The sequence below is a fragment of the Anas acuta genome, chromosome 7 (assembly GCF_963932015.1).
Source record: "Anas acuta chromosome 7, bAnaAcu1.1, whole genome shotgun sequence".
Classification (NCBI taxonomy): domain Eukaryota; kingdom Metazoa; phylum Chordata; class Aves; order Anseriformes; family Anatidae; genus Anas; species Anas acuta.
The window spans coordinates 21,921,944-21,939,894 of NC_088985.1; the positions used below are offsets into that span (position 1 = coordinate 21,921,944).

The following is a 17,951-nucleotide window of genomic DNA, read 5'->3' on the forward strand; positions in this document are numbered from 1 at the left end:
TAATGTAAAAAATAATTTAAATGCAAAATCACTGCCAGAAGCTAACCCTTTATGGCAAAGGTAGAAGGCTTCTTTCGTCCTCAATTAAATAGTTTTAAGAAATACATACCCACTTTCAAAAACTTTCGGTAATATTCAAAATATGCTGCCAGTTTCAAATGTTGGAATGGAAAGTCATATATGAAATTTGTCAAGTTGGCAACTCAGCACAAGTTTTGTTAATTTATGTCTTACATTAGAGGCTATTTCTATGTTTATGTTATTGATATTTCAATTAATCTTTGAAATTTAATTGTCTAAGCTTTCCCAGAATCCATCAATCATTTGATGCCATTTACTTGATCTCTGCATGTTGGTCTCAGATTCAGTTGAAATCCTTGCCCAAATTCTGTTCCTCTCTGCCTGAGAAGTAGAAACCTGCAAAGGCTATATCCTGGTTCCAAAGATCTGGATGAGGATCACTCGCTGGCACCATTTCTCAACAGAGCCCATAGCCCAAGTCAATCCAAATGATTAACTGAGGCACTGTTTATCAGTTTACATATGAGTTTAGCTGGCATAGCTGCATCTGTTAGGACTGAGAAAAAATTCACCCTTGAATTTCCATAACAATGTTAGCCTGCCAGCAGCCTCCCCTCCTTCCTCCACTACACTACCGATCCTGATTTAACTGGCTTAGCAGAGGAGCCTTTTTGCCTAAAAAGTTTGTCTCATTGAACCAAAGTGCTTTACCAGCATTTGTGAAAGGACTTCATCAATGTAAACCGTGTCTCAGCTAGGCAGAGTTAGAAATACAGGCAAACCAGAAGAGGCAGAGAGCCAGACTTTTCCAATATGACCTCAAATCCTACTGACTTGTCCAGGTCCTCTTCTGCAGTTGTTGAAATCTGACTTAGAAATACTGGTGTGACTGCACTGCCATAAATCCACAATTACAGCAGTTCAAAAAAAGGTTTTTCTCTGGCATTTCCTGGAGTTTGTAGAGATCCCAGGCCTGAGGAACTGAATGAATGATAAGTTATAATTGCTAAGTCTTTGCCAGGCACCTCCACCAGATGAGCTGCCAAACCTTGCTGAGGTCATCGGAGGCACACAGTTAAAGAAATGCTGTGCCATGGCTAATACAAAATACAATTATTTTGATTTATTATTGTTGATGACCTCAGATTAATTTAAGAGACTGAAATGGCTCTTATATATACTTAGAACTGATTTTATAAAAAATTAACAGAAGCAAATTTTCATTTTGGTGAAACTTGGATTGGTCTCCTTTCTGTAAAGCTGCTGAGGACAATGTTGCAAGTATAATGGGACTAGTGACCTAGATTTTCAGAGGTTGCCAGATCTCATCAGATTTTGATTAATTTGGATGCATGACCATAGACACCTTTGAAAACCTCTGCCATAGATTTTTCATGGATAATCATGTTATCAACAAAACTTTGTAGGAATAGGTTTGATCCTGAAAGAACCTCTCTGGGATTATAAATCTGTATACAGATTTTTGAAGAGGACAAAAGTAAGAGAAATAACAATGTTTCACAAACTGGCAGAGAATAAAGAGAGAATTGTTTTCTTTGGTAATAAAGACAGTAAGAAATTTTAAGTTTATAAATAAAGCCATTATCTTTTAGTCATGTGAAACTGAATGAAGAAAATCCATGTTGATTTTGATCTTGTAAATATGATGAATTCATATATTAATACTAGTGTGTGCTTTTTAAAACTTGTGTAAAAATCTGTATATATAACACCATTGCTAGATGATGGCACAAGGTTTTAAAGGTTGCTAGCAGAATATAGATTTCTGTTGCTCCTCAGTCTGTGTGGAAATTAGCAAACCTGAAATCTCATTTAAAAATGTAAATACTGGCTTTTTGAAAGGCTACTGTTGAATGTTTTAAGCCAATTAATATCCATTGAATTTTTCTGGTTACCTGTGTTAAATAGGTTTTTTACTCAAAAAAAAAAAAAAAAAAAGTTCAACAGTTTAACATTAAATATAATATAAAGTGTCTGATGATATCCAGGGAATCAAAGGCTTCAGAACAGACTTTAACAGCCCAGAGCATTTTATGTTTGAGAATGTGAACAAAAACATAGTGCTATCTATGCAAAAAGGTTCCAATGCAAAGCAGAAAAGAAAGAATAGCATATAAACCCAGCAGCCTGTGCCACTGTGTGCATTACATATGCAAAAGATCGTAAAGGGCAGCAACAGTAAAAAGTTTAATTTTTTTTAGTATATAAAAGGAACAGAAGGGTGAAACATTTCTGGGAAACTGCTAAATAAACGGTTTTATTTCTGTACACCCACTATTGAAATATTTTTATGCTTCATCAATATCTCCATATTTGAATTATATTTTTATTTAATTCTGAAAGTAATGAACACAAACTCTTCCCCTAACAGGCTTCTGCCTTTATTCTTTCAAAAACTGGGAGGTGAAATAAGTAGGTGAATGAGTTCTCTTGGTAACGATCATTCCTACCCTACTCTGATTACATATCTAGAAAATAATTAACAGGTTTTCTCTAATGCTTCCTAAAGATGTTGAAACTATAGAACAAATATTGACTGACAGGCAGCAAAACTTGCCTGGACAGGCTAAAACAATAATGGTTTATATAACTGAAAACAGTTTGTCAAAAACAAAATAGAAATTCTGGAAGCTCTAATTTATATTTGATGCCAAAAGGACCAGATGTGGTATATACATGCTCTCAGGTATTTGCAGGGCCACATAAATGCGTTCTGCCTTTTTGAGGTTTTGCAGGGCCTCAGCTCCTTCTCCTGAGAGGTAGTTTTGGCACCAGAGCCATCCTTTGGGATGCAGAAGGGAACCATTAGTGTGGATCTGAAGAGGCTTTCAGAGATGGTATCAGAAACTTGTATGATGGTTGCCACTATTTACTGGGGGATGAGAGGAAAGAAATTTGGGGAGGAGGTGGAGGAAACAAGCCTGCACCTTGTAACTGGCACATTGGGCAAGAAGTACTTTGGACTGCAGGGTAAAATGGCAGAGAAGGTGGAGGCAGCTGGCTCCCCTGCTGTGAAAAGGTGGGGTGCCTCTCCTTCCCGTTGTTCTATCCACACACGTGCACACCCCTTCCCCCCCAGTGTGAGCTCTGCCTTTGGGTTAGGAAAACCAGAGAGGCATTCTATCCTAACACCCGCTTGGCTTCAGGTAGAGGTCAAAGACCACCTGAGCCCATGGGTATTATGCAAGGGGCCATTGTGAAGGGGCCCCAGACTGCAGCATGCATCAATCCACCTTCCTACTCCCCCTCCAACTCTGGCTTTGTTCCTCAGGGGATTGCGAAAGCCCCAGGACTACATAAAGCATTCCCTGTCTGGGTGGCCTGGCCACTGCCCCCAACACACAGATCTCGAGAGGCTGCAGGGACTGGCACTGACTGTAAGGGACCCTGCTGGGGTAGGCTGGGGGGCACTGAGCACCTTGCCTGCATCAGGGAAAACTGCACAATGCCCTGGGGACCTGTCAGGACAACCCTCCTCCCTTCCCCGGGTGCCTGATGGAGCCCATTGCTGATGCTGTTCTTTGTCTCTTGCTGTTGCTGTAGGGATAGGATGGCCTACACCAGGAGAGCTCTGCCCTGTCTGCTGCTGCTGGCACTCACCTTCCTGGGCAGCAGCATGGCAGAGCGGGACTGCCGGGTGAGCAGCTTCAAAGTCAAGGAGAACTTCGACAAGAACAGGGTAAAACTTTTTTCTCTTCTGGATCTGTGATGTCTCGCCTAGCTGCCCTTCCCAGGCTACAACATCTGGCATTGTGTGGTCACATTTTTACTCAAAGTCACGGATTGCAATACTGAGAAACAGTGTGTGTGATGTTGCCCACAACTCCACAGTGATGGATCCTGATGCAACCAATACAGGAATATTGCAGAAATGTAGGTCAAGCAGGCTGCTCTCAAACTATATGCTCTAAATGGAAAAGGAGTGTAGTGACTCCATTGTTTTTATGAAAAATGCGTGGTGTTTTCAGGCAACATTACAAAGGAAAATCATATTTATATGTAGATTTGTCAACATGTGCCAGTTGTTCTGCTCCCACCAAATTCTCTGTTCTCAATACAGGAGAACTGTAAATACAAAAAAGATACACACACACACACAGACACACACACACACACACACACACACAAAAAAAAGTAAATTCTTTCTTTTGTCTGCACTATACTAGATGTTAGAAGACTTATGCTAGATGTTAGAAGACTTAAATTTGTTTTTTAGGTACAACTTTAAGGCATGGTGTCAAAGATCTTCATGTCCTTCCCTCTGTCACCCAACCCTAAATTGTAATGTCTGTTTGTAATGTTCTCCATACTTCTAGGGCTAACTGCAGCCTTTCTCATTTCCTTGCAGTACAGCGGCACCTGGTATGCCATGGCAAAAAAAGATCCCGAGGGGCTGTTCCTGCAGGACAATGTGGTAGCCCAGTTTACTGTAGATGAAAATGGACAGATGAGTGCCACTGCAAAGGGCAGAGTCAGACTCTTCAAGTAAGTTTTTTGCAGTCTTCCGTCTGTTCCGTTCCACTAAGTTTCTGCTCTGCTTGCTTGTGCTCCAATCCTACCTGTTATCCCTGTGGTAGTCACACAGTCTCACCAAATCTGTGCTGTTAGGTTTGAATGTGATGTTTTCTTTCTCTCTGACTGCAGTAACTGGGATGTCTGTGCTGATATGATTGGCTCTTTCACTGACACTGATGATCCTGCCAAGTTCAAGATGAAGTACTGGGGAGTTGCCTCTTTTCTGCAGAAAGGAAGTGAGTACTTAGCTATAGAAGATGCAGAGCTAATTAGGGGCCTAGTTATGTTAAATGTCCATGCTTGGGAAGAAAGAAGTAGTGCTGAATTTCTAAAACACTTAAAACATGTAATAACTATAATATAGCAAAGCCTTAACATGAACAAGGTAATTACTTCTTTCTGGATGGGACAGCTGTCTGGTTTTGTTTAAAAAACTGAAGACCAGACCTCTGTATATCTTTGTGTTTCTTCTGTTTCTTACCCAGCAATATAATCTAAGGTCACTGTTCGGAAGAAATAAAGTATTTTAAGTATTGTTTTCATTCAGAACTCAGTTATTGGATTGATCTGTTCTCTGCAAAAAGTCTAACATCAGACTTGGTCCAGCAGGGAAGAGAATTCTGCTACAATCCTTTTGCTTAATCCAGTATCTGCAAATGTAGGGATTTATCTGTTCTAAGAAATAAATATGATCCAGTATATATATATATTCATATTTTCCTCTCCTGTCATTTCTCACACCCTATGCAAAATTACTTTATTGAGCCAAGTAGACATTCAGTCACTTGTAGCTCAAGACATTTCCATGGATTGTTTCCAAGAAAAGCAGGTAGAATTTGGAAGTGATTGAAACTCCATTCTCTCCAAAAGCACAGTTATAAAGAATGTTTTGGATGCCAATTTCTCCTGAATTGTTGCTGAATCTCCTCACAGCATGCTGATGAGTCAAGTTTTCATGGATACTGCAGATTACTTGCTGATCTGGAGCTCTATCTTCCTAAAAACTGTGGTCCCCACCCACAGGAGAGACAGGGAAGATAACTGAATTCAACTGGCAACTGCATTAATCTTTTTTATTACAAATATGGTTTCAGTAACACCCCTGAAGAGAAAATAGTGATGACTTTTGAGTAATCTGGCATGACTGGCATGACCAGGAGCTCTTTTTTTTTTTTTTTTTTTTTAACTATTCCTGACTGTACCCCTTGTTTGGTTAAAATAAGAAAATCTTCTTAGTGTTCACAGTAGCTCCTCTAATGCATAGTTCTATTTTTGTGTTTGGTGCCATATTTTGTAATGATTTTCAGGCATTGATTTACAAGATGTTTACTTGCACTTCCACATGCTTCTCTTCTTCAATGCCCATGTTATAGGAGAAGCAATGGTGCCAACCTTTCTTCTTCTCTCCTTCACTGCCCCTAATATATACGCTTATTAAAAAAAAAAAAAAAAAAAAAAAAAAAAAAGTTATTGTATTAACATTGTATTAACTCTATAAAGTTATGACCCTGATCTTTATAGATCTATAGATCTCTATTGATTTATTATATTTTACTTGTGTCTCTGTAACTCCTTTGCTTCTTTGCTATGGTTTCTTCCAGATGATGATCACTGGGTAGTGGACACAGATTATGATACATATGCTCTTCATTATTCCTGCCGCCAGCTAAATGAAGATGGCACTTGTGCCGATAGTTATTCATTTGTGTTCTCCCGGGACCCTAAGGGATTGCCTCCAGAGGCACAGAAGATTGTCAGACAAAGGCAGATAGACCTCTGCTTGGACAGAAAATACAGAGTTATCGTTCATAATGGTAAGAATATTTTTTTTCTTTACAATTTTATTTCAGGACTTACTGAGAAAAGCACTTGAAGTCTGTTGCTCATTAAACAGCACATACATCAAGTCTTATACTTAGTGGCTGTAATATTGTCTTGTGAAAACTGGAGCTTGTAGTAAGTTAATTTCAACTTTTATTTCTGTTATCTGAAGGAGAGCTAAGGTGTATAGCTTTTTATGTGGTGTATCGCATCAGCTGAAATAATAATTAGAGGATGCTGTAAAACAAATCAATGTAGTGTGAGTAAACAGTAAGGATAAACTTCATTGTTGCTGTAAAGAGAAATTCTCTCTTTAAACACGATTCTTTGCCTTCTTTAAAAAGTGTTGGTGAAAGAAATAGAATGTGTTTTCAAAAAATTATTTGAAAATTATTCACAAAAGGCTTTTAAGGGAAATCAGAATTTTTGGAATGGATACAGATGCAGACTTTGTATCAGCAGAGGGTGTCCATTTCTCGCAGGTCCTCATGCTAACCATTTCACAAAGGTTTATGGAAAAGGGACATATGCCTCATGCTAGAGGTATGACCCTATCTTGAGTTATATAATCAAGTGGAACTTGCAACACAAGGATACAGATTAGCTCGCTTCTTCTCAGCTCCTCTGTGCATCCTACTTTTGGGTCTGAAAAACTGCAGAGAAGCTGTGGGGCTACATTTGCAATGTGCACATTTCCAGCACAACAGAAGTGTTTAAGAGCTGGGGACAGGAGCGAAAGACTCAAGTTGTTTTTAGTCCATCCAGCAAATTATGCCAGTAGAGTGCAGCACAGAAAGTTCAAAAATATATTAGGAAAGGCCAAGTGACTACTTATGCTAGATTAATCAGTGATCTGGAAGAAAACATAGTATATTTACTGATAAAGATTATATATGGAGTGGGAAATAGTAAATTATGAAGAAGATAGATCAGAATATTTAGGGCAAAAAAAAAATAGCAGTTTTCCCCCACTCCTTTCCTTGCATTCTGGAAAACAAGATATTTACAGAATACTTGACTGGTGAATCAGTGGAATGTGAACTCCTTATTCAATGCTATGGCCAAAAGAGCTAGCATGATTCTTGAGTGCATAAATCAGGGGTGTCAAAAATGAATTTACAGACTCATATGAGAATACTGTGCTTGGCATAGGTCCACTCAATATGTCTTGTGTAACTGGGAAGGGTACTGAGGATGAATTAGAAATTTTAAATAAAAGCAGCGAAAATGATTGAGTTTGCAAAATGTGTCCCCCAGTGAATATTTCAAAAAGCTTGATCGTTTTCTCATCAGGAGAGGTTGAAGACAGACCTGAGCAAAGTCTATGCTTGCCCACACAAGCAGAGAGAATTGGATAGTAAAGGACTTGCAAACATAGGAATAATAAAATAAAATGGATGGAACTTTAAACTGGACACATTCAGAGCAGAAATAAATAGCCATTTGTTTAACTCCAAAGTTCGTTAACCTTTGGAACTATTTATCAAGAGCTGTTCCATGGTCTTCATCACTGAAATCTGTAAATCAAGATAAAAGGCTTTTCTAAACAACATGTTGGAATCAACTGGGATTGACTGAAGGAACTTTGGTGTACTATAAAGAAAGTCAGAACAGATGAGTAGTCAGGTCTTGTGTCTTTATTACCTGTTCACCTGATCTATTAACAGAGAGTAAATATATAGCCATGTTGTAAAGTAAGTATCCTGATAACAGGGTGCCTGAAAGATGTGCTAAGGTGAGTGGTGGCCAGTATACTCATTAGTGACCTGGAAAAAGTGCCTGACAACAATAAAAAATAATAAAAAATAAAAAAATTGAATGAGAATTTGGAGGCAACGTAACAGTATTTAAAGCAGGTTTAAGAGAAATCACAGATGCAAATGAAATTGGCTTTTGATTAGTACTTGTAATAAAGCTTCACAGGAAAAAATTTAACCACTCATATGCTGTTGAGTTCTGACCTGTGTGTATAGGAAAGACATCTGTATGATGCAGCAGACAACATAATTAAAATTCTGCTTCCTTTGCTGCAGCAATCAGAAAGTTAATGTTGTATTTGATTGCATGAAGTGTAGAATAGAAAATAAACAACATTATTATATAAATAGATGATATTTTCTTGTTTTGAATACCACACTTACTGCTCTTCAAATGAAGTATGGCAAAAATTAAAACTTTTAAAACTGAATATGAGAAAACAAAATAATTAGATGATTAGAGATGTTAGGGAGGTTTTTGCATTAAATCTAAGATAAAGTACATGTATAGATATACAGCTGTTGTTCTTAACTGTGAGAGGTGTATGTTATGGTGGTTCCTTGCATTTCTGTCAAACCAGAGAAATTTTTTTTTACTGTCCAACTATAAAATCAGGACATTGGCCTAGTCTCAGTACTAGTCGGATTCAGCTCTGTAGAATCTGTGTTTCCATTATGTCTAGGATGTATGAGGCTCACAACGCAATAAATGCATTGTCAGTCCTTGCAAGAAAGTATTCCTATGTTTGCAAGTTCTTTACTATCCAATTCTCTCTGCTTGTGTTGGCAAGCATAGACTTTGCTCAGGTCAGTCTTCAAAAAAAAAAAAAAAGAAAAAATGAGTTTATTAATTTATTCATAATTTGTGTTATATCTTTTTAAATATCTTAGAACTTTCATATAATAGAATGCTTGTATTTTTCACATAATATAGATCCAATAGGATAATTTAAAAATAAAAGCTCAGCATGTTTCTTGAAAGTTAAGCTCCAAATATTCTTTTACTTTCCTGACCTTAATTTAAAACTTGATGTTGTTGCCTCCATTTTTTTACAGAAATATCAAATCTACCAAGTTCTGCTGAGTACTGTTCTGTTTCTCCTACCCTCATTTGTATTATTCAGATGTTAGGTGTTGAGTGCTGTGTCTGATAAAACCATTTGAGTCCAATACTGTTTGCAAATGAAAAATGGTAGTCTGGTCTCTAATGTTGTCTGCAGCATTTGTAAATGAAACTTAGAGCAAGCAATTTGCATTCTTCCATTACTGTGATCAGACCCGTAATTACCATTTTGTTAGTTGATTCTGAATTATCTGGTACCATTAAGCTGAGTTCCTGAATATCAAAAATGTTTGGAAATGAGAGAATGACTGCAAGCTACATTGACAAAAGATTATTAAAAGCTTTATATTAGAAACTCACAAAAATCACTTAATTCCTCATGAAATGAAGCATGAGACTTGCTACTTTAGTTTTAATTCTGCTATTAAGAGCTGCAGAACTATTAGCTAAAAGAGCCAGCTTCAATTATCTGCACAAGCCTGTATTCAGCTGTTATTGCAGTAAAATTCTGATTGAAGTTAATAGACACTGCAAGAATAGGCTTGTATCTGTTTCTGATCATGCATACTCTGCCTATGTCTTGAAGCTAAATATTTTTTCTGTTGATCTATCCATAACTTTTTAAATTTATACTGTACTAAATGCACCCCCAAAAGACTAATAGATGTACAAACCTTGCCTTGATGGAAAAAAAATAAAAATATATATATATATTTTATATATTATATATATCTTTGTATACTGGCTGTTTTAGGCAAAAGAGAAACATAGGATTTGTTGTTGTTGTTGTTTTTGTTATAACTGATCTTGTATTTCTGGTGGTAGCTCCCTTCCAAATATACATCCAGCTGTGCTGTATACACTGACACCGTCTCTCAGAGTATATAACACAGTTGCTTTTAAGTTTTTCAACGTGGGAGTGGATATCACAGTGTGGCTACTTTCAGAGCAAGCTTTTAGAGCTTGATATTAATAGAATTTAAAACTAAATCTGCAGTTTAGCATTTATTAGAAGCAAAAATTCTGAATTAAATAGCAGTATTTTCAGCCAAAGAGTAGTAAATTCAACTAATTTACTATTGCCATTAGAAATTTTGGAGGTCAGGAGATTCTAATTTTGTTGAAAGATGTACTTAAAGTAATAATTTTAAAATTGAAAATACTTTGAAGCTTGTTTAAGTACATAAATAACACTTCTACCTGTGATCTATTCAATGCCTTGCTTGTGAAAGTATTAAAATGATCAGGACAGGTTTAACAGATTGGATAAATTCCTATTTTGTTTTGAGTTGAAAATTCTTTGGGCTTATAAAGTGCAGAGCTAAGTATTGGCACATCATTACAAGCAACAGACTACTGGACTTAAAAACATATTAAAAGAAATTAAATACGTATTCATTTTAAGTTTGGTGAAAGTGTGTATATTATAGTTTTGTCTAATGTGGATGAAAAACTAAATTTGGGTTTTTGTGTGTTACAGGATTTTGCTCTTAAGGAGATCCAAAAATATGGAAGTAAACCACGTGACAGCACCATGGATGTAAAGTTAACACGTTGATCAGGTGCTCTTTTGAAAAGCCTTTGGATGGCTTCATTTAGATTTTGAATATATTTATCTGAGCTGCATAGCTCATCTTGTTAATAAACCAATGAAACATTTTAATAAACTCAAATTACAGGGGATGCAAATTGTCTGTATGCACATCTGTATATATGTAGGCATTGGTTTTATTAATAAACCATTATCATAATGCACTATTTTAAATTGCTGACAGATGCCAATAATTAAGAATTATTTTTTTTTGTTGTTATTGGTTTCAATTTCTGACTAATGGTGTTTTAATTGGAATATATATGTGTGTATTTGCTTTCTAAAACTTACTTTCTTTTCAAGTATGATGTCATCTTTTTTTTCTAGGAAATACTGGAAATCTTTTCCAATAGCATTTTAGAAAGGAGGAAGGAATTTCAATGACTGTATATATCACTGCTTAATTTTATGACTACTGAAGACACCAAAAATGCATCCTTTTAAAAGAAATAATTTAAACATAACAAGTAAACATTTATTGTTTATTTATAAATTAACAGGCATCCACATTTTTAATTTGAGATGGAACCAAAACAGTCATTCTTTTGGTGACAATACATTTATCATCTCATGTGCCCAAACCTTTATTCAGGTAGTCGGTTTTCTAACTGTATAATCAAGTGTCCTTTTTCTGGTAATTTACAAGAGCAGATACTCTCTGTGGATGTACCTTTTCACAAGCAAGTTGATCTCACTCAGTAGAAAATACAGATTCAAAATGGAACAGGTCTACTCTTGATATGGCTTCATTATAACTTCATTAAAGTTAATAACTTTTACATCAACAGAAAATGTACTCCCATAGAATTTAATTCTTCTACTAAGTACTTCAACTATTTTACACTCACCAAATTCACTGCCATATTTCAATTTCTTCCAGTATAAATTCAATCCATTGGATTAAATTGTGCAATCTTACTGAGGCAAAGCAACGAATGCAAGAGAATTAAAATTAGCTTCTTTTTTTTTTTTTTCTTTCCTTTTTTTCTTTTTTTGCCTCTTCCAACATGTAATACTATAGTATAATGACCTATTCAAACTGGGATAGTATAGCCATTAACATCCAAAGTGTGTCACTGTTCAGAACTTCAAATAATTATCTGGTAATGAAAGACAAATTAGGTTGTTCACGTTTACTTCTTTTTGCAGTGGTTTCTGTACCAGCCCCATTCCCTGTATGGTTCCCTGTAAAATAGAGAAGAATTTCCTGACATTTACGTCTGAAATGGGCAACATTATACAAAACTGGGTTGACAACAGAGTTAGCAAAAGTGAATAGCACTATCCAAAAGAAAACTGATGGCAAAACATTTAAATCTTGCTTGTAGTTCTGGACTAAAATTAAAAAAATAATGATTATAATTGGGCTCCACATGATGAAGAAGGAGATCATCAACACAATGAGGGCTCGAAATAGTTTGTAGTCCTGCTGGGAAACACGAATCTGATGATTATGTGAGTAGGCCAAACCAGCATTTAAACTTCTTCTTGATGCTTTTGTAATCTGCAGTAAAAGAGAAGAAAGTAGATTTCACTGAAACCTAGAAATATTTTTAACACATTTTTATAGTTGCAAAAGCAAGTCTCTGCACGTGATGTTTCCATTTTGAAAAGTGACTACTTAAAAAGGCATTGGAGAATTCCATGTTTACTTTTTTAATGGTTTCATTTCAAACATTTTCACTTTACTACCGAGGTTTTTCTTCCTCTCAGCTGTGAGCTCACCTCAGTATTAATGAAACTGGTTGTTCTCTGTATGGCTCTCCAGAAGCCATAAATACTATTCAGCATAAAATAGGGCCTTAATTACTCATGAAATCCCATTAATTTCAAATTATGACTTCATTTTCTCTATCTAAATAATCACATTGATTTTTCCACAAATGCAAACTGGAACATAACTAACAATCCTGTTGATGCACAAGAACGAACACAATCCAATTCTCTTATGGCCATGTTGGTATTATAAGGTAGGTATTAGAAGGAGCATGAATTTATTACAGTAATGAAATCACGGTATGTTTTAATTTTGAATAGGATTTCAGGTTTTGTGTAAACTCTTAAGTTTTTCAGCCAGTAATCAGAATTGCTTTCTATGAATTAATCTGAAATCTTACAGATCCTTTTGTCACTACTAAAATCTCTGTGTCTTGTAAAATTACTGTCTGATGTAATAAACCAGAGGATGGCTAGTTTGGGAATCTGCTATTCATGGGTGTGTATCATCTGTCATTACATAGAATATTGAATCCCAAGGTCTTGCAGAAAACTTTAAATCTTAAGCTCTACTCACAATGTCTTCATTGTAGTTTGCACAGAACATTTGAAGTCTGTTAGATTTATATATGTGATGCAAAGTAAAATATATATATATATATATATATATTTTTTTTTTTTTTTTTGGAAAAAAAAAAAAAAGCTAAATAATCAAGATGCCATTTTACCCCAAGTATGGTTATTTTAAAAACCTTCAATCAATCTGGTATTTAAATAGGAAAGTCTAAAGCATAAGAGTCTTTCTGATATTTGTATGTGTGGCATTTCCCTTTACCAATAACTAAGAGAAGGATAACACTAGTATGAGTAATACTTAATAGTTTCCTGGTTCAGGTAAAGATGAAAATGGTTATAGACATTGAGTAATTTGTTCTTCTTCCTGCAGTTTTCTGAGTCTGTCACAGAGATTGATGTCCTAGAATAAGTATCCTGTAAGAACCTAGACATCTACCAACAATATCAATAGCCGCCTCCCTGATTTAAAAGGGGCAGAGAATTCTGATATTTTGAACATGTAAAACTATACCAGCTTGATCATCTCCTGCTTTACCTTCTTGACATCCAGAAATCAGGCTAACTCTGAATGATTCAAGAGTTGTTCCCAGAGCATACAAAACCCACCTTAGTAAGAACATGCACTGCATAAAATACAAAGGACTAATGCCTACTTCAAATATGTGTGCAGGGTTTTAAGCATTTATCCAAAAAGTAGGAAAAACAAGCTCTGTACCCTCCTCAGCTTCCAGTTTTCAAAGCAATGTCTACAGAAAGTCCTCAACCAGCAGGTTTTGTTATCCACCATAAAAGTACCCCATCTTTGCTGTTGGAACTGCACAGTCTAGAACTAAGAATAAAAGAATCACCAGCACTGCAGTAAGATGCAACTGCATCTGAATGAAATGCTCAACTGAAACAGGGTGACAGTGACATGTTTTGGATCCCTTTTTGGTGTGCCCAGCATAAGGAATCTAGACACATACAGTGGGAATCTGGACTACACTCTGAGGACAAGTAATTTAAAGGTCATGTATATACAAGTAAGTAATATCTTTACTGGTTCTTGCCTTCTATCTAAATCCATATGGGTTGGGCCATACCTGAAGGGGGAACACTGCAAAAACAAATAACTCCATTAACTAAACGTGCCTTCTAGCCTGTCGTTTTTGCCAGTGTTCTGGGAAGTGTTGTATAAAAATAATGTTCAGTTTCAGATTAAATTGAGCTACATTTGTAGAGTATATTTCTTATTAACTTAGAGCGTTTGTAGTTAATCATCATCCTCATAGATGCTGTGTTAAATGAATACACTAATGTTTTGAACTTCTTGCAGTAATATTTAGCATTGTATCCAGTGAGTACTGGCATCATGGAGTGTTCTGACAAAGTAAGAGTGAATCTGTTCGACTCAAGGATTAAAATATACTCCATCTGAGTTCTGGGTGCTTTCCAGAAAGCTGTGTAAGAAAGAATCAATTACAACATATGGGAATCTGCTATAGGCCTTATTCCTTTTTCAGTTCAGGAGAAGTGGTAACACATCTCAGCATCTGTGTTATCAAGCTGGAAAAGAAATGCAAGCATAGCAGCAAGGGGTTGTTTTGTAATCCAGTATGCTGAACACTTTTTGGGGATTCTATATCCATATGTGCCACTGTGTTTTCCAAATCTACCTGTAATAATCTGGAGTCTGCAAGGACAAGCAGAACACCATTCCTGTCATGCTCTCTGAACAAGGACTGTGGCATTTGTTGGCCTGCAGTTTCTTGCAATTTTTTCAAAGGGCTTGGACTCCCCGTTGAGTTACTGTATGCTTTCCATGTACAGATAGTATGAGGTTGCAAAAAGCAAGTATTTTACTTCACTAGAAGAGGTTTACCTAATGCATTTACCTCAAGATTGTAATGAGGTTAGAGTGTAGAGAAACTTAGAACTGATGACTGACAAGTTTGAGTCCGATCAATAGCAGTCCATTGAGAGCCTTGGAGTCTAGGTCCCAGGTTCATGTACACCTACATATATGTCTGGTTCACGTACCCACAGCTTCTGGTGCTCCCCATTTCACCAATTAATCCCTGCTCAATAATTGGTGTATTCTGAGGTTCCTTTCCAAAGCTTTTACTTTTCTGTAGTAAAACAGTATGAGAAATTTAATTAGCCCATAACAGGAAACAAGAATCTTTCCAGGGCAGTTGCTAAAAAACATACATTCTTGTGCTTAGTTTGTAGTTTTCTAGTTCTTTTCTCACACCGTTTTTGGAAGAGGAAGGGTTATGAAATCATATTTTTAAAAGGAATTTAGGTGTCTAGTACCATGCTTGCTAGGATATAGACTTTGGTGCCTGTATTTCAACATCTACTCAGAATGTGGATATGGTGTTCCATTTGCACATTGCAAAGTCAGAAGTTGTGGAGGAATAAATGTGTTCTAATAAAATATGTGAAATAGAAATCCACACAGAAAACAGAAAAATCAGTAGATCTAAAAGGGGAAGGACTGTTGTTTCCAATCCTGCTTTTCTTTGCTTTCGTACAACTCCCTTGCAAGTCTGTGGAGTCTAAGCTAAAGAAATGCAATATCTAAGCATTTCAGATTCTTAAGTCTGTATGCATTTAGGAGATTGAGAGTCTTTAAATATGAATGATACATAAATGGAGAAGGGTATTATATACTGCATATAAATGACGACAAACTTTATGTTAGGCTTCTGGTAATGTGCCGTTCAAGCATGTCTAGTTGAAAGGTACATGCTTACAGGTTGAAATGTCTCTGTTTATATCACACATTTTCTACCAGAGCTAATAATGTCTATACTCTTTAAGTGTGTTTGTATACAATGATGATATGTTGATGCCTAGTGAATGGTTGTTTACTTCTCCTAGTTGTATAACAAAATAGAAAAGTACCTGCAAGATTTTGGAGTAACTGACGACAATGACTAATCCCGGTATTAAAAAGACAACAGTTGCATAGGTCACATCCCAAAGTACTTCTCCTGCAGTGCTGGGCCAAACCAAGGTGCAAATCTGAACCTCCTGTTTGCAAAGAATAAAGAAGAAAAGTAACATTGTACAGTTTTTACCACAATGTTGTCCTTATCTCCCTCTGTGCCTATGGAGAAAGCAGGTGCAGACTAAACTGAACCCGTGAAAACTTTCATGTATCACTTTATGGTTTTAAAAGCCCACACGTGTACAGATAGGTGAGTTGTCCTCGATCTAGTCAGTGCCAGCAATTCCGGACCATATGCTAACGGCATTTTACACACTAACGTGTACCGAAACGGGGAATTTCGACCTACAAAGCGCAGAGGAGCAGCCTGACCCTCGCCGAGCCCCATTTCAGGACGGGCCGGGGGCCGGCTGCTGCCCGCCTCATAGCCCCGCTGCCGCCCGCTCCCCGGCGCCGCTCGCCCCCCGATGGCGGAGGCAGAGAGCCTGGAGCCTTCCCCCCGCTCGCCCCTACCTCCCCGGCGGCGGCAGGCAGCCGCACCACGGTGAAGAAGCAGCAGAGCGGCAGGGTGACGGCGGCGGCGAAGCCCCAGACGAGGAGGGCGGCGACCAGCATCTTGCGGCGGCGGCAGGCAGCGTGGCGCAGGCGGGCGATGCTGACGACGCGCTCCAGGCTGACGGCCGACAGGGAGAGGATGATGACGGTGCCGCTGAGGGTCATCACGTAGAAGAGCATGTGGCAGATGACGTCGCCCAGCACCCAGGACTCGGTCCAGCGGACGACGCCAATGAAGGGGATGGCGGTGATGAAGAGCAGGTCGGCGCAGAAGAGGTTGAGGACCAGGCAGTTGGCGACGCACAGCCGGTGCCGCCTCCAGGGCAGCAGGCAAATGCCCCAGACGTTGCCCAGCAAGGCCAGAAGGAAGATGGAGCCCAGCGCCACCGACTCACCGACGCGCAGGGCCGTCACGTTGCGGCCCCTGAAGTCTGAGAAGAAGGGGAAGTAGGTCTTTTCGTCCCCCGCGGCCCCGGGCATGAGGGCAGCTGGTGGGCATGAGCGAGTTAGGGGAACGGCTGCGCTCCCAGCCGCCACGGTGGCACTCGGGGTGCCCTCCTGACACGGGGCGAGGGGCTGGCTGCCATCCCCCTTCTCACCTTCCTCCTGGCACTGCTGCCGAGGGCTCGGCCGTGCCAGCCGTGTGGTTTATGGCCCTCGTGCCGGAGTAGAACAAGGAAGTGGGAGGGTAAACACAGCACAGCTCACACAAAGGTGAGGCCGGTGCACCTGGGGAGGCAGCGAGGGGCTGGGCACAAGTGGGGCCACCCAACACCTCCCTGGGAGGGCGTGCGGCACAGCGATGGCACCTCCGTGCCAAGGGGACCCAGCTTGGCCACATCCTTCAGGGTGGTCCTGGTCTGACCCGCTCTCCAGACAGGCCCCTGAGGTGCCAGTGACCTGGGGAGGCTTCCCAGACTTTGCCATGATGCACCCCTCCGCTGGGAGCACCTGTGGTAAAGCACGGGGCAAAGCAAAAACTCCAGGAAGGGATTTCAAGGAGGAATGGCTCTGAGAGCCCTTCTAGGGGCCAGGATAACAAGTGCTGTTGTAAGGTAAAAAAAGAGGGATTTACCCATTGCCTTATGTCTTGCTAGTGTTTTTTGGAAACAGCGGTCCTGTGCATTGCATGTGCTGACGGTGGTCCACTGTGGGGAGGAGACATTACAATACTGTTTTGGGGAGCCTTGTACTAGTTTGATCCAGAGTCCTACCTTTCTGTGCTACGACTTCTTGAGGAAGAAGCCTCATTAATCAAGATGTGTAGGAAATAGCGTCATTTTTCAGGACATTAATTTCTGAGTGTTTGCTCAAATTGTAAAGGAGGCTTTCCTTCTTACGCTCTTCATTCCAGATGATTTAGAAATGGACAGGGAGTGA

At 38.6% G+C, this 17,951-nt stretch overlaps 2 protein-coding genes across 3 annotated transcripts; one reads left to right on the top strand and one right to left on the bottom strand.

Moving 5' to 3' along the window:
• Positions 1-3,259: 3,259 nt before the first annotated feature.
• Positions 3,260-10,963, top strand: RBP4 (retinol binding protein 4). The gene is made up of 6 exons (XM_068688073.1): positions 3,260-3,419; positions 3,586-3,721; positions 4,391-4,527; positions 4,687-4,793; positions 6,159-6,371; positions 10,679-10,963. Exons 2-6 carry the CDS (start codon positions 3,593-3,595, stop codon positions 10,690-10,692), a joined length of 600 nt encoding a protein of 199 aa, XP_068544174.1. The 5' UTR covers positions 3,260-3,419; positions 3,586-3,592; the 3' UTR covers positions 10,693-10,963.
• Positions 10,964-11,296: 333 nt separating this feature from the next.
• Positions 11,297-17,284, bottom strand: FFAR4 (free fatty acid receptor 4). 2 transcript variants are annotated; one of them, XM_068688069.1, is made up of 4 exons: positions 16,530-17,284; positions 15,971-16,099; positions 15,101-15,189; positions 12,129-12,293 (listed from the first exon to the last, which is right to left on the bottom strand). In XM_068688069.1, the coding sequence occupies exons 1-4, from the start codon at positions 17,049-17,051 to the stop codon at positions 12,266-12,268; spliced, it is 768 nt and encodes a 255-aa protein (XP_068544170.1). In that variant the 5' UTR covers positions 17,052-17,284; the 3' UTR covers positions 12,129-12,265. The 2 variants fall into 2 exon arrangements, with proteins under 2 accessions (XP_068544169.1, XP_068544170.1); XM_068688068.1 differs by lacking the exon at positions 15,101-15,189 and having other exon boundaries at positions 11,297-12,293; positions 16,530-17,248.
• Between the last annotated feature and the right edge of the window lie 667 nt (positions 17,285-17,951).